This window comes from Daldinia loculata (genome assembly GCF_022478755.1).
Source record: "Daldinia loculata strain CBS 113971 unplaced genomic scaffold F4817scaffold_15, whole genome shotgun sequence".
Taxonomy (NCBI): Eukaryota; Fungi; Ascomycota; class Sordariomycetes; order Xylariales; family Hypoxylaceae; genus Daldinia; species Daldinia loculata.
Window position 1 is genome coordinate 358,567 of NW_026054869.1, and position 15,666 is coordinate 374,232.

At 48.6% G+C, this 15,666-nt stretch overlaps 5 protein-coding genes across 5 annotated transcripts; 2 read left to right on the plus strand and 3 right to left on the minus strand.

Annotated features, from left to right (window-relative positions):
* Window positions 1-191: 191 nt before the first annotated feature.
* On the minus strand, window positions 192-3,522 carry F4817DRAFT_55932 (glycosyltransferase family 39 protein). Its single transcript, XM_049307636.1, has 4 exons — window positions 3,107-3,522; window positions 2,752-3,041; window positions 944-2,694; window positions 192-781 (listed from the first exon to the last, which is right to left on the minus strand). The coding sequence occupies exons 1-4, from the start codon at window positions 3,340-3,342 to the stop codon at window positions 272-274; spliced, it is 2,787 nt and encodes a 928-aa protein (XP_049160562.1). The 5' UTR covers window positions 3,343-3,522; the 3' UTR covers window positions 192-271.
* An 894-nt stretch (window positions 3,523-4,416) lies between these two features.
* Window positions 4,417-6,479, plus strand: F4817DRAFT_333080 (Pre-mRNA splicing factor PRP21 like protein-domain-containing protein). Its single transcript, XM_049302723.1, has 2 exons — window positions 4,417-4,605; window positions 4,666-6,479. The coding sequence occupies exons 1-2, from the start codon at window positions 4,515-4,517 to the stop codon at window positions 6,180-6,182; spliced, it is 1,608 nt and encodes a 535-aa protein (XP_049160563.1). The 5' UTR covers window positions 4,417-4,514; the 3' UTR covers window positions 6,183-6,479.
* A 340-nt stretch (window positions 6,480-6,819) lies between these two features.
* On the minus strand, window positions 6,820-8,894 carry F4817DRAFT_333083 (UBX-domain-containing protein). Its single transcript, XM_049302724.1, has one exon. The coding sequence runs from the start codon at window positions 8,437-8,439 to the stop codon at window positions 6,880-6,882; it is 1,560 nt and encodes a 519-aa protein (XP_049160564.1). The 5' UTR covers window positions 8,440-8,894; the 3' UTR covers window positions 6,820-6,879.
* Window positions 8,895-10,413: 1,519 nt separating this feature from the next.
* Window positions 10,414-12,520, plus strand: F4817DRAFT_357798 (uncharacterized protein; the record flags this gene model as incomplete). The annotated part of the gene is made up of 5 exons (XM_049305954.1): window positions 10,414-10,678; window positions 10,746-10,843; window positions 10,894-11,076; window positions 11,131-11,437; window positions 11,487-12,520. 5 exons carry the CDS (start codon window positions 10,414-10,416, stop codon window positions 12,518-12,520), a joined length of 1,887 nt encoding a protein of 628 aa, XP_049160565.1.
* Window positions 12,521-14,049: 1,529 nt separating this feature from the next.
* On the minus strand, window positions 14,050-15,169 carry F4817DRAFT_56045 (like-Sm domain-containing protein). Its single transcript, XM_049307637.1, has 3 exons — window positions 14,574-15,169; window positions 14,390-14,461; window positions 14,050-14,300 (listed from the first exon to the last, which is right to left on the minus strand). Exons 1-3 carry the CDS (start codon window positions 14,791-14,793, stop codon window positions 14,170-14,172), a joined length of 423 nt encoding a protein of 140 aa, XP_049160566.1. The 5' UTR covers window positions 14,794-15,169; the 3' UTR covers window positions 14,050-14,169.
* Between the last annotated feature and the right edge of the window lie 497 nt (window positions 15,170-15,666).

A 15,666-nucleotide genomic window follows, 5' to 3' on the forward strand; every position in this document is an offset into this window, starting at 1 on the left:
AACCGACATGGTTCTAGTTTGTCTTCGCAAGACAATCACTCCAATATTCCTTGTCTCTTTTTGTTTGCATTCCGCATTCCCCAAAGTTTTCCTCTTCCGTGATCTTCATTAGTATGGTGATATACACGAGTCCAGCGGACAACACCGTTTGTCCGGCTAAACTCTTTACATTTAGAATGAACCAACATCAGTGGAGATTTTCTTCGCCATGACTTTGTCACACAATGAGACGCGAGGTCATTTAAGGAGCTAGAGTGATGAACCAAAGCGTTTAAACGGTTGCCTCGTTACCCTCACTAGCTGGCTTAGGGACAGACCTCTCAGCTTCCTTCTCACCATCCTTGCTCGACGACGCTTCCTGAGGGATAGGGTCATCTCCCACTAAATTCTTGGTCTCCTGGTTAGCACCCTCGACATCAGGATGCGGTGGCGCGACGCCCGCGGCGGCGAGCTCTTCTACTGGAACTTCGACTTCGTTCCCGTCGGCGTCGACGACGCGCGTCCTCGTTTCATACTTGGTCTTGAATTCGACTTTGCCTTCGAGCGCCTTCACTTGCTCTTCGTTGAGGATGTTGCCGTCTTGGTCCCGGTATTCGACTCGCTCTTCGCGGTTGATCACTTTTTGACCTTGGGGTTCGAACTTGGGTGCCCCCGAGATGCCTACCTTTGGGGCATCTTGATTGTTATCAGCTGCGGGCTGGACTGGCACCTGGTTTTTGTTGTCTACAGCGGGTTGAGAGGTCTGGGCGATTGGGGATGCAAGTCCTGAGTATGCTTCGTACTATACAAGAGATATGCATTAGTCTACCGTCTAATTGGTAATTTGTAAATCCTGACCATATGCACTTTATATCTGTATCCAAAATCCAAATAGGAACAAGAACACGAACATCTAACTTCAAACTCGCTCTCTTGACGGCATGCCATGGGGAGGGATACTTACGCTCTCCAAGAAAGTGTTGCAATCCCAATCCCAAGTGCTGAACAGCTTGACACGATTGCATTCTGCCTTTGTCCAGGCATTTCCGTATGCGAGGGGCGAATATAGGGCAAAGACGACCGCGGAGATAGCTAATAGCGTAACTACACTGGCCTTGTTGATGATAGAGTTTCCCCTGACGCTTGCAAATCGAGCCGTAGCGAAGTCGATAAACTGGGAAAATGCTAGGACAGCGAAGACCAGCGCAGGGAAATAGTGGTGAAGGAAGAGCTGGCGTCCCATCAAGAAAAAGGGGAAATAGTGGAAAGCCCATCCGAGCACCCAAGTTCCGATCTCGTAATCGAATCGCTTGAAAGTGGCGTTCTCATAGTCGTTGCAGCTGCGCTGCCATCGAAGGATCGCAATACCCTTGAAGAGCACGTAGATAACAACAGCAAGGGTCGAGGTGTACCATACGATGGGGTTGCCCATTAGGTAGATCTGGCGGTGGTTTTTACCCCAGAAGTTGATACCACGGCGGAGGATCGGCCAAGACTCGGGACGAGAGTCCCAGGCATGAGACTCAACCAGACCTGCGTTAGTCTTCCACATAACCTTCTGCAGTTCCCAGAATTTTCCGAGGAACCCGGGGTTAACGTAGTTGACCTTCTCGGCATCGCTGGCTAATTGCGGGTGCGCGTTGGATTCAATGTACCATAAACTGTTGGGAAGAGTACCACCTTTGGCACAAGTAACTTCCTGCTGTTCAGATGCCCAATCTGGCAACTTCACCTTGTGAGAGAACAGGACACAACCAGTCATAACGTGGACGAGTCTGAACTTGGTCTGGATGGTTCGGAGCCGCTCCTTGGCGATGGGCCCGAGAGACTGCTTCTTGACAATTTCAACACGGAATAGATCATTAGCGTCACCAGCAAATCCTTCATATCCATATGCAGATACTTCATTCTGCCAGTCGGCTTCACTAACAGGCGGTCTAACATCGTGAGAGTGAAGGCGACGGTGAGTAGCCAGGTGATATAGTCGGATCACATCGCCATTCTTGATGTAGTTCTCGGTTATGTTCTTCGCATTGTCCCAAGCGCCAGTTCCGTTGATAGGCTCACCATTAATATCTAAAGGCTGAGTCTGGTTCTCGAGCAAGAATAGGTTGTTGTCGTCCTTGTGGGGATAAAGAGTGACCTGCTGTTGCTGACTGCCTGTAGGGTACATTAGGGGATGAGAATGAAGATATCCTCCTTGAGTGTTCACATGTCGGATGGAGACACGGCTGCCGAAGGCAACATCGACCGGCACATCTTGCATGCCCTTGTTGTTCAACGTGGCCTGGAATTCAGAGCTCATAAAGCCATCTCCGTCGCCAGGATTTGAGAGGCAAATGAAGTGAATAGCGAATATACCTAGGTAGATGGTAATGGGAATGATGATCAAGCAGAAAGCACGGGCCAAAAAGTGCTTCGCAAAGATGCGAATGGTGACAGTCTTGGTGTCACCAAGTAGCACCCACAATTGTACAAGAGTCAAGGTTCCAACCCAAGCAATTGTGAAGAGGCCAACCCATTTGATGCTGAGTGTAATTCCCATTCCCACGCCGGTCATGAAAAGCCAGAACCACCAGCCCGCATCGAACGCCTTTGAAGGACCTAGTTCATGTTGGTTGGTGAAGGACGTAAAGGCGAGCGCAGTGAATGCAGTAGCGGCGACCAGGGGAGAATCGAGAAGAATCAGACGGGCTTGGGTGAGGAGACCATTCTCTGTGTTGCATGTAAGCGCAAGGTTAACGTCAAGTGGTTAGTGGAAGGGGAGCTTACCAAAGATGAGAAAAGCAGCACCGAGGGCGGCCGTAGCCGTACGACAACCAGCAGCCTTTAGAGTCAAAAAGATAGTCGGGATCAAGGCAATACCGCAGATGGCAGGATATAGTCGCATAGCCACGTACGGGACACCTGGCTCTAGATAGTCCTTGCCAATCTCCTTGAAGTCAAAGTCACCGTTAAAACCAGCAAGCCATCCGAAAAGTGTAATGAGTAGCTTGGCTAACGGTGGATGGACGTCCATAAAGAATTTACCCTTGATATACTTGGTCGCAAACCCACCAAAGCTATAAAGAACATCCGGTATTAATATTGGTAAACCTTCGTGGCTATAGCTTAGTAGGGAACTTACTGTACTTCGTCGAAGACGACACTCGAGGGTTGGTAGATGCGGAATAGTCGCACAACGGCACCAAGGATGGTCAAGACCAGCATAACCTGGTAGTCAGAGAAAGGTAGTAAGAAGACATCATTATCCTCGACACCCTCCGAAGTATAGTCATCGTGCTTGACTTGATCCTTGGGTTTCGGAGGTGTGTAGGGACCGTCTTTTGTAGCGGGCGGCTTGGCCGAACTGGACCTCGCCATATTGAATCGGGGTGCGGGATGCGGGATGCGGGATGCAGCTGCAATAGAACTCGACGGGGTTGATTTGGGACAAAATGGGAAGAAAGGAGGCGCTTTGTGGCCTTTTCCTGGAATTACTCGCGTCGAAATTGCTTGCCCGTGTAACAAGCTTTTTGGGTTACGCGGCAAAAAAGGGTATCACACCGAAGAAGTGAATTCAGGTTGATTAACGAAAGTCAAGAAGTAGAACTAATCATTATAAAACAATAGGATAATGAAAGTCCCATTCGAAGAGGTGGGATAATTAAAGAATTGAGATATTTCCCCCCTTTAGTCGCAAAGTTGATCGCAGTTCGCAATTCGCAGTGCGCAGTGCGGCGGGATGGGTTGTGGGAAGGGTGTAAAGGGGTGGTGTGAATACGGCGTCAGGATTTATTTTGAGCTTTCGAGCAATCTTCAAAATTCATTTGCATGGTTAATCCGAGTAGGTAATGGTCTTGATGCTACAGTGGCCTCATCCGGATTGGCGGATTGGCGGATTGCCCCCAGGGGCTGATAGGGTAGTGCTGGCTGCTCTTTCTAGGGTCCAAAAAAAGATTCAGCTACCATTAGGTAATTCGCTACAAGCCTTATGAAGTCGCGCTATGTATGCGCCTAAGGGTCTAGAACGAATTGAAATTCAAAGTGCCCCCGCAATTCCGTAATTCACGAACACGAGTACATAACAGGTAAGTACAGGTGTTACCGTGTTACCAGAGGTATGCATATCCCATTACGTACCTAGGTAGGTAGTAAAAATGATACAAGCCTTGGACACGTAATGCAGATTTCTCAAACTAATTTACTAAATGAATCATACAGTTCATAATGTCTTTGTTATAAGAAATCATAGCATTGTTTGTTGGGTTACCGTTATATAATAGGAAAGTCAAAAGCTAACGGTAGGAAAGTTACAGTTTTGACTTTGAGGTAACTACGGTTTGGTTAGTTCCATTGATTGGTTAAATTTACGGGTTATATGTTAATCCGATTACGGTACATGAGTACCTAATAGAACCGACCTTCACGATATTTTGTTAGAGCTCTTTGCTGCGACATCATCGCGCAATTAGCCAATCCTTACTTGCTGCAACCTCCACAATCGCGTTCACGTCTACACATTTCGAGGGAGGCTCTCTAAAACTGCCATCAATATGGCCGCGGATACTAATGGTGATGCAGCTGCAGTTTTGGATGACATCAAACCTCCCCAGGGTGTTGTCTTACCACCCAAAGAATTCAGAAGTAAGTCGAAAGCATCATCCTTCAAAAATCAGAAGTCGCGCTGAGCTAACCTATCTATAGCTATCCTTGAGAAGACAGCCGGCTTCGTTGCCCGAAATGGTATCGCATTTGAAGATCGCGTCCGAGAAAAAGAGAAGAATAATCCTAAATTCAGCTTCCTTAGCAATGCCGACCCATATAACCCATTCTATCTATGGAGGTTAAGCGAGATCAAAGAGGGCCGCGGCACTGCCGTAGCTGCAGGCCGGGTAGGCGAAGCCGCTGCTGTTATCGAAAAGAAGCCCGAAGGCCCTCCCAAACCTCCAGACTTCCAGTTTTCCGCGCGAATGCCCAATATCAGCGCCCAGGATCTTGAGGTTGTGAAATTGACTGCGCTCTTCGTTGCAAAGAATGGTAGGCAGTTCATGACTGCACTCTCGCAAAGAGAGGCCGGTAACTACCAATTTGACTTCCTGAGACCGAACCACAGTCTTCACAATTTCTTCCAGCACCTCATCGATCAATACTCGATGCTTCTACGAGCCGGCGGTATCGATGGCGAAGGGGGAAAGGTTCAGCAAGAGAGGATTGCTGAGCTACAGCAGAACATTGATGATAAATATCGTATTCTGAGTCGGGCGAGACAAAGGGCCGAATGGTTGAAACACCAAGAGGACGAGAAGCAGAAGAAGGAGGAGGATGAAGAAAAGGAACGACTATCTTACGCTCAGATTGACTGGCACGACTTCGTTGTTGTCGAGACCGTAGTCTTCACCGAAGCTGATGACCAAGCAAACCTACCCCCACCGACTTCCCTCTCTGAATTACAATATGCTTCCCTTGAACAGAAGGCCAAGGTCTCCGTCAGTGCTAACCTACGTATTGAGGAAGCGATGCCTACTGACGAAGACAACGCCTATGGCGGGTACGCAGCACTACCCAATTACAATATTCCTCATCATCCCGTACAACAAGGACATCTACCAGGAGCTCAACCCCCGGCTCAAGGTGCGTATCAGATGGCCCCGCCGCCACGCCCCGGTGGCACTCAGGAGGATGAGGAAGCACAGCGGATACGAGAGAGAGAGGAAGCTCGTTTACGTATGCAGCATGCTCAGGCCGAAGCTAAGGGTGGTGCTGCTCCGATGAAGATCAAGGAAAATTATGTTCCTCGCGCGGCCGCGCGAGCGGCTAACCGACAAGGAACTCAGATGGCCCTCTGTCCAAATTGTCATCAGCAAATCCCGATGAATGAGCTAGAAGCGCACATGAGGATCGAGTTGCTGGACCCGCAGTGGAAGGAGCAGAAGGCCAAAGCCGAATCGCGATATGCGACGACGAACCTGTCACATTCTGATGTTGCTAATAACTTGAAGCGATTCGCAAGCCAACGAGGAGACTTGTTCGACGGTGTTACCGGACAGCCCATATCTGAAGAAGAGATGGCGAGAAGAAAGCGAGCAGCACTGAATAGCTTCGACGGCAATCCGGATGGCCGGAGCCAGGCTCATATGAACCATATGCAGAGCGTGAACGTCGACGAACAGATTGCCCGGATCCACCAGAGGTTTGCCAAGGACAATCAACAAGGCCATTAATGTCTTACCTAATGACCGGTGCGTCTTAACAGCTGGTTATGTGCTGATAGAGGAAGCGAGTCATGTCTAGAGAGTATCGAGTATGGGATTTCGCGGATAGACGAAACGTACCCGCTACTTATCCTCACCTCAAAAAATCTCAGGCTTCTTCTTTACGATCACGCCGCAAATTCGTGGAGGGAAATCGGGGGAAACAGGACCAGTCACTGGAAGGCTAAACAGGTAAACAATACCCAAAAATAATAGTTGGTCTATATTCAAATTGCTCATACTCTAATACAGCGTTGTGCTCCCTGATCGTGTTGCTCCCGAACTCTTCGAAGTATCCCCGTGCTACCAGCTGGGCCGGACGAAGGCCCCGTGTAAAACTATAAAACTAACTCACGAAATAGTCCGCGTAGGACTGCCTAGTAAAATAAGGTGATTGTAGAACTCGTACTTGAAAAGCTTCACTTGATGAGGCTCTAAGCGTTATATACCTGTATAGCTGTATTCTAGATTGTAAATTAGTAGTAGGCGTCTCTGGGATAAAGTAGGTAGTTTTGGGTAGCAGCATAGCTCGGGTTTTTTAACATGATGCATTAATGAACCACACGCCTAGCACATCTCTACAAATAGTGACTGATTCATTATATAGGTTAGGTACTCATATAATAGTTCTATTCTGCTAGACATATTAAGTAAGTTTGTATCTATTCTACACCGCACCCTGATCATCATCCGACTCATCGGAGATTATACTCTCGACAATCAGGTTACCAGACCTGCCAATCGTATCCGCCAGCGTAGCAGTAGCATCCGGCTCGTAGACAACTCGGGGCAAGGGCGACGCAATGCGGAACTTATACTCATGCTCATAGCCCTCCGGCTCCTCCACATCGTCATCGAGCTCCTCTCCTCCCTTAAGTAGATCGTAGCACTCCACAAAAGCATACAACTCCTCTACCGTAGTCGTGCCCGCGAACCGTCGCACGATCCGCCCGTCCGCTTCGTCGGGCATCTTGAGAGCGAGCCGCACGACATCCTTGGCAGAAGCTTCGGGCTCGGGGGCCACGGTACACGCGCGCCAGCGTCGCCACTGTTGGCGCTGGGCGGCGCGGCGCTCTGCGGCTTTGGCTTCTTCTCTGGCGCGCTGCTCGGCCTCGGCGGCGGCAGCTTCGGCTTCCCTGCGCTGGCGGGCGCGTTCGCGATCGCGGGCTAGGGAGCGCTCGTACGCCGAGTCCTGCTCGGTGCGTAGGGTGCGCGCGACTTCGTGGGCGGTGCGCTCGGCGCGGGCGCCGGCTAGGTCCGGGGCGTACTTGTTGATTGCGGTTTGGATCTCGGCGAGGTAAGTTGCGGGGGGTATGGGTCCGGTTAGTCGCTTGACGATGCTCATGCGGGTGCTGCCCTCTTTAGGGGTCAGGCACACTAGGCATGAGAAGGGGAACTTGGTGCAGTTGTACTCGGCGGCGACTTGATATGCCTCGGAGTCGAGGACGTTGCCGCCCCATAGAACGATGTTGTTGCTGGGCTCGTTGATGAAGCTAATGACGTCAGGCGAGAGTAGAGTCTCCCGCGTGAAGGATTCTGTGTCGTCATGTTCGGGCGACATGAGTACTATTAGGAGGAACTTGAGCTCCTTCTTGGCTAGGTCGAGGGCTTGCGCGAAGCCGCCCTCGAAGAAGGGCAGGCTGTCGTTGCCGTATTCCTCTTCGAATTCCCGCTTGAACCGGGAGGCGGTATCGCGCGGCATCAGCATGCGCCGGCCCATGGTGCCCTTCCACCCGCTCGTCATGCTCGTGGTTATCATGCGGGGCCGTATGGATGCGGGGAGAAACGCGAAGATGTACATGAATGTGCGAAAGAGCGTCGAGACGGCTTTGTATCCGAAGTTGAAGGGAGCGAATAGGATAGACAGGATAAAAGGCAGGCGAGTGGTCGTCTGAGGTTGAGGTACTATCCTCGGTGCAGGATCAGGTCTGGCTCGTGGTACTGAGCGTCCGGAAGGCCGCGCGGATGCTGCGAAGCTTTCTTGTAGGTTTTCATGTCTGGCTGCTTGTCGGGGAATATCGTTCTGAGCGGCCATAGCTTCGGCTACGGGATCGGGACCTTCGCCATCGAAGAACTTGGCTATTGCTATTTGCACATTCCATTGCGACCTCTCTAACAACGGCACCGCATCCTTAATATCTTGTGCTGTGACCTGGGTGTATTGCTCGAGGGCCGATTGCTGCTCCGGAGAGAGCTGGCCTATATCGATATCGCCGTTGGTTGCCATCGTCTCGATATGTACGACTGAGCGTAGGATAAAATTTGTATGATTTGATATCAGTGCCCCATACGTCGTATGAATTAGCGATTCCTTGTAAGCCGGTGTTGTCTTTTGGGGTTGGGAGTTTGAATTATGTAGTTCTGAGGCTCCGAGATGCTATGTAGCTTCTTTTTCTTCTTCTTGCCGCTGGAGTCGTGTTATAGAATTTTCAACATGCCACTACCTGCAACAGTTTAAATATAACTTTGAGGATTATAAAGGCACCGTGCTTTAGGTTGATACTTAACAAGCTGGATACGTAAGTGTTGGCAGACAAATGGAGGCCAGGGATTGTTAGGTTTGGTGGCCTTCCGAGCTGATAAGTTGAGTTACCTAATTGTAGGTCTGTGCAGGTAAGTTTATGTAAATACGTATGTATTACTTTGAAGGGACTAGCGTTAAGTACAAAGTTTAAATCTAAGCCTATAATAGCTTAGTCTTTGTCATAAATAGTATAGTACCGTGCATGAAAACTTCTGTGCATAGACAATTAATTATTTCAGTCTGAGCTCAAGGCTGAGAGAGGACATCTTGGCATCGGACGTCGGGGCCAATTAGTTTGCTTGCAGCTCTTAGTAATCTGACACCGTCATCCCACTACAACTTCACTGCAACTTCTACTGACGTGCTTAAACACACCCGCATCGTATCTTTGTGCCCTTATCGTCAGCCTCACACTCGCCCCCTAAACCTCTCAATTGATACTTTCAATTGATACCCCAGGATTATAGTCCCCACCCTCTCGTCCCTGCTGCGCGTACTATTTTGATTTATGGGCGAGAGCTCGCCCATTCTTGCCAGAAAAATGGGAGCGCTTTGAGGTGTCCAAGTACGTGCAACTCGAACTTTGTTCCACTCTTATATTCTCTCGCTCTTACTCATCCGACCTCACAAACTAACAAACTCTTGATATAGGGGTTGTATCGACAGGGGCAGCGTATACTTTCCTCCTGACCTTATGTAGCGACTACTCCATGCCGAAATTACGAGAATCTGCAACCTCTACCCAATACCAATGGCGAATACGCGGTTCGGCACTGCCGATAGAGGGAGGCAGATGGCCTCCCCGAGACCTAAAACGCGTGGTACGTTTTCAATCGAATGGGGTTAACGGGCGCGTCGTAGGCGTGCCTGCTAGCTAACTTACTCATCTCGATATCACTCCTGATTTTGTTGACTTACACCCGCTCAGACAGCAAGGACACTCTCTGTCGAAACGTACTGATATATGGTCATTGCCGTTATGAAGATCAGGGATGTGCCTTCAACCATGACAAGGGCTCCTCTAATTCAATGGACAAGTAAGTAATGACGCTCCTTATTTGCTTTATACACCGAGTTTCATTCCCCGATGGCCTGGCTGGCTCCCTCTTTGATTGCATTCGAGATTTCTACACCGAAGCAAGAACAGTTCTGTATAGAATCAAAGAGACTTCAAACTAGGGTATGTAGAAATATTAGCCAATAAATATAGCCGCTCGACGGTCGAGGCAATCGACGTGGTAGGGTGGAAGTATCTGGTCACGATTCGATATCTACCGACCTCTACTAGAGTTTTAGTCTCTCGACTATCTTAATTGCTGTTAGACATAAGCAAAGAGGAAGGTGTCTTTGGGCTACTCGTTGTATATAAAATAACGATCTATACAATCCGAGGCAAAAATGGCTTGGAGCTGGTGGAAAAGCCATGGGCGAGTTATTTCAGAGCCAACGGCCAGCTATTCTCAACCATTATCCGAGCCTACAGCAACACCGCTGTCTCCTACAACACCAACATCATATTCATCATATTGGGCTCGGCGATATTTTGGAAGCCGTAAATCCTTTACGATAAACCCTTTAGTTACTAGCCGGTCAGGCTTCTCGCCTCGCCTCTCGCCCCGTCCAGGTACCCGTATTACCGTGGTTCCTGATTGCTCTATTCAGCATGAAGAGTTCAACATGAGTCCTACTCACAGAAGTTCCTCAGTTCCCCCGCGTTGGCCCTCGCCTTGGATCTATATTCCACAATTTAGCGATGTGGCTAGCCCAGGATATCCAGCCAGCTTTCACGATTCCAGCACAACATATTCCGCCGGTCTTGCTAACCCATTGTCTAGTGGTTCTAAGAAATCTCTAAATGTCGAATCCCCATCATTTACTCCTACTCAACTTGGAGGCAAGAAGTCTAACTTCTCGACGAATGCTACACCTTTTACACCCCGGGGTGCCTCTACATGTGAGGATGCCTGTTTTCTAATGCCCTATTGTATACTTACCTACGTGTTCAACAGCTACAACTTCGACCTTACAACAAGATACGGGGGCCTCGCTGTATAAATCGGCACCGTTTCCGGATTTTACTCCCCAAAACTATGATCTAAATACCGCCGTGAGTCCAAGAAAGACAGCTTTTGGATTAAGAAAGTTAACGAGGTTCAGACTGCAAGCAACGGTTCAGCGGATGGCGGGTCCCTAGGCTATGATCCGTTTACCATGTCTAGCGTAAATCAGGCGATCCCTTCAACACAGTATAATCCATACGCCGATGATCACAACGCCTTGGCCGGAGCAGGTGCGCCATATTATACCGCTCAAAATTCTTATGCGGCCCCGTCTCAACCTGTAAGACCCTATTTTTGATATATCTATCCCGACCCACTATCTGACAGGCTATAGCTTCAATATCATCTCTACTACCCTATCACTACGGGGAGAGAGAGTATGCAGCCTTACCAGCGACAGGTATATGACTTATTCCTTCCAGAATCTCTCAGAGAAGACCTTCAGAAAAAGTCTGAAGCTACTAGACAAGTCCTTCCTAGTCAACCTGGAGTACAGCTGCCCTCTCTCCAACATTATCATTCTCTCGTTCCTTTAGATACCAAAATTCGAAGCACAGCTAGTACTTTTGGCCTTCCGAGTTGGGTATTCAAAGCAACCTCTCGCAAGAATGGGAACACATTCTGCTTGCGACGAATCGAAGGTTTGTCCCCAAATTGATTTAAGTGGAAGTCGAGCTAAATAGACGTTAGGATTTCGCCTCACCAATGAGGAAGCTATTAAAGCTGTGAATTCGTGGAAGAAGATTATACATCCCAATATAGTCACTACGATTGAAGCATTCACTACAAGAGACTTCAACGACAGTTCCCTTGTATTCGTTCACAATTATCACCCTCTCTCAAAGACGCTAGCGGAGCATCACTTTCCCACCAACCGCTTCGGCCGGCCGGCAACCGTATCAGAGAGGGTATTATGGAGCTATCTTGTCCAGCTAGCTAGCGCTCTTAAGGCAATCCACAAGGCTAAACTTGCAGCGCGGTGCGTCGACATCAACAAAGTAATTTTGACGGATAAAAATCGCATTAGGCTTAGTGCATGTTCGATTCTAGACGTTCTGCACTTTGAAGTACCTCGTCGACTTGAGGAGCTACAGCAGGAGGATTTCTTTAGCCTAGGACGACTCATCCTGAGCATTGCAACGAACACCCCACCACGAAATCTTGGTGACCTACGCCTACCCCTTGAGCAGCTAGGTAGAGCGTATTCCCCGGAATTAAAGGAGAGGATATCTTGGCTACTTAGCCCACCACAAAACGTACCGACAAAGACTGCAGAGCATCTAGTATACGATCTCGCTCAGCATATGGATGATGCCCTGGTGGCATCATTCAATGCCCAGGACGAGGTTACCGCTCACTTAGGCAGAGAACTCGAGAATGGCCGATTGGTGCGATTGATGGCGAAGTTGGGCTCTATCAACGAACGACCAGAGTTTGATAATGACCCCAACTGGGCTGAGACATCGGAACGTTATACTTTGAAGCTCTTCCGAGACTATGTCTTCCATCAGGTTGACGCCCAAGGAAATCCGGTCGTCGATCTAGGCCACATCGTTAGCTGCTTAAATAAGCTAGACGCCGGTATCGATGAAAGGATTTATCTCACTAGTAGGGACCACCAATCGACATTCGTAGTCTCATATAAAGAGTTGAAGAAGCAGGCCCAGAGTGCGTTTAGCGACCTACTTAAGGGAGCTAATAAGCCACAGGCCACCCGCTACTAGAAAGAGCGCGGTTTCGATCGCCCAAGCACCCAAGATCAGCAAATTGATCTTTCACGGAAGTTGGAGAGGAGGAAACGATTCACAGTTCGGTGAAGTTGGCAAATCAAACGAGCACCGTAAGACGAGAAAAGTTCGAGGAACTCGGGGGATAGGACTATATTCTGAATTTGAAAGAAATGAGAACCCCTATGAAGGGTTCTGCGATGAGGACATTGAGAATAATACACGATGGGATAGGATATTCAAAGTGGAATTCATCCGAAAGTCATAGGAACTCGCGACGACACATACAACAACCAAGGAAGCGAAACCTCGTCTTTCAAATTCAGAACACGAAATTACAATCATAGATTCACCAACAGATCTAGACACTCTTCATATGCGAAGACCATGGGCCACGACTTGAATCCCTTTTGCGGCCGTTAATGTGGAGTCGGCCCGAATCGAGAAGCCCCCGTGCCATATTGGACTATATTTTCGTCAGTCAGTTGAATACCGACGATACATAACAAGAGATGCACCATAGCGCTCCTCTTTCAGGCGTTAACCTCGCAATTTGGTTTGTCGCCGTTCCCCGCGGTCATAGACGAGGTCGGCTAGGCTAGCTACGAAGGAAGGACATACAGCATTGCGATTGTTTTCTCAGCAAAGTTTCGGATCAAGATGCGGGTTTGAAAGAAAGAAGCATGCGTGGATGGAGCCTCTATGATCACAAACATAACTATCTCCCAGAGTATAAAGTAGAATATAAGCAAAGTTTCTTACCGTTTAAGAATTTGTGCCTTGAAAGAGGGGAATTGTCTTGACTGATTGTAGTGCAGTGATGTGATGCGATTGTTAGACGTGCAGGTCAGTTTTACGTGTATACTTATTCGATATTAGAGCCATAGAGTTCTGCTAGATGATACGAAAAGATAAGAGTAAGTTTCGAAACATTGAGTGAGGATCTTAATGAGAAAGTGATAATCCAGTGCTTACGCATACTAAAAGGTAAGCCTTATGAGGCGGTATGATTTCACTAACCCATGATCTAAGCATGTAATATTAGCTACCTAGATATATATATTGATTTTGATATAAGCAGATGAGAGCGTTGGGTTGTAAATATCAGAGTATTTCTAAGAAAGGAGAAAGGGGTTTTGAAAAGGGATAGACGGCTGTCTCATGGTGTAGTTGACGTGTGTAAAAACATATATTCAACATCGAGACGTAGCGTGAGTGAGTGAGAATACGTTGTTTGTAGTCAAAGTAAAACTCGAAGGCCTAACATCATCCCACACATAGTATGATGATATATTCTAGTAATCCTATCTGCCTAAGACTACATTCACGTTGGAGATAGGTACCTATACGTAGAGCCAATATAAGTATGTTCCCTGTCATACATGCCCTAATCCATGATCTAGTCATGACCTTCTTTACTTACATCTCATCCCCTTCAAGTATATCATACTACTTGCTCACTATTTCAGATTTTCATTTCCGCATCATAACCGTATTTGATTTGATTTAATTTGAGACTTATGCCATTCATACGGCTGAAAATTACAGATGTCTCTTCCATGCTAAACTCCTAGGGGACATTTAAAGATCCCGCTAGTTCTCATTATCCTGGCCTCTTACTAGCTGAGCCGCAAGTCTTCGGGATTCTAATCTTCCGCTTGTTGTCCGAAGGGATTCTCAATCTCCTCGCTTCCGTCTACTGGGCTGATGACTACTAGCAGAGTACCTCGGGCGACTACTAGGCCTAGTGATCGAGTCGCCTCTTTCCCCTCATCATCTACGTAGACGTATATTAGTTTTCATCCGCACGTGATATAGCAGAGTAGATTTAGATTGGGCGGTTGAGGGACTTGATAGCTGGCTTACCTCGCATAACTTCTTGCACGTCGTCGAGGACCAAGTTCATAAGCGCATCATAACCCTTGAGTGTACCGGTGACTACATATAGTTATGAAAGTTAGCTCGAGTCTACTACCGTCTAGCACTACAATAAATGCAGTCCAAAATTATATAATTTGACTGAGAGGGGATGGGATGGTCGAGGACAGACCTTCTCGGCCACCGTTAAATTTGACGGTGATCCTCTTGTCTACGTATTTGCTTAGGTCGAGGATGTTCTCTTTCTTTGGGCGTTCCCGTTCCTGCGGCGCACCGCCGCTAGCGCCCGAGTCAGCTCCGTGTCCACCTCGCCCTCCGCCTCGCCCGCCCCGCGCCCCGCGGGGATGTCCGCCGCCTCCTCGGCCACCGCGGTAGTGACCACGGTCGGCCATTATGTAATCTGGATGTGGGTGTGGGTGTGGTTTGAGGTGGTGAAGTGTGCACTATTGCCTAGCAGAGCTGGAATGCAGAGGATGACGCGCTTCTCGGAACAACCGAAAAAGATGCGGTGAAGACGACTAGATTTTCGCGAAGACTAGTTTCGGAAGTTGGACGGATGCAGTGATGGGGGGTCGCGGAGGTCTGGACCGTTCGGTGACGAATCGGTGTTGCAGACTACTATGAATACGGTTGCAATGACAAGCGACAAAGGAGGTGTCGAGATTGGGTGAGGTTATCGCCGGGTGGTGCGAACCTTGTAATAATTCGGTCCGGGTTTCTGCGCCTTTAGTCCGGGCTTTTATGTGTCAGCTAATAGGTACATTCGGGACACGCAGCCACAGGTCCGAGTCTCTAGTCACGTTAATGCGTAGATTGTTATGTCTTTCCTCTGCAGTTTGCAGTTTGCAGGTTGCAGGTTGCAGGTTGCTGTCGATCGTGGAATACGGGGAAGTCGATTGCTTTTTTTAAATCTCCTCTGTGGCTTTGGGCTGCGTAGAAGCAAATTAGTGGAACCCCGCGATAAGGCTACCTAATTCTCCAATTGACCCAAGGCTGGAGTGCCCCCTCAAAAAAGACGAAGGAGGGGCAGAAGGCGAGGAAAGGTACTTTTTTCTTTTCTGACCTGTAAAATTTAGCTTGTTCTGGAACGCTTCTGTCTCTGGTGTGCCGTGTCCAGGGGTACCGCGGGGTGCTGAGTGGCTTGTTCGGGGGGGGGGGGGGGGGGGGTTTGGGGGGGGGGGGGGGGGGGCATTTGAACCATTTTAAATAAAGGGGACCAGACGAAAGGCTAAAATCAAAATATTTTTGACTGATATAATCAAAAT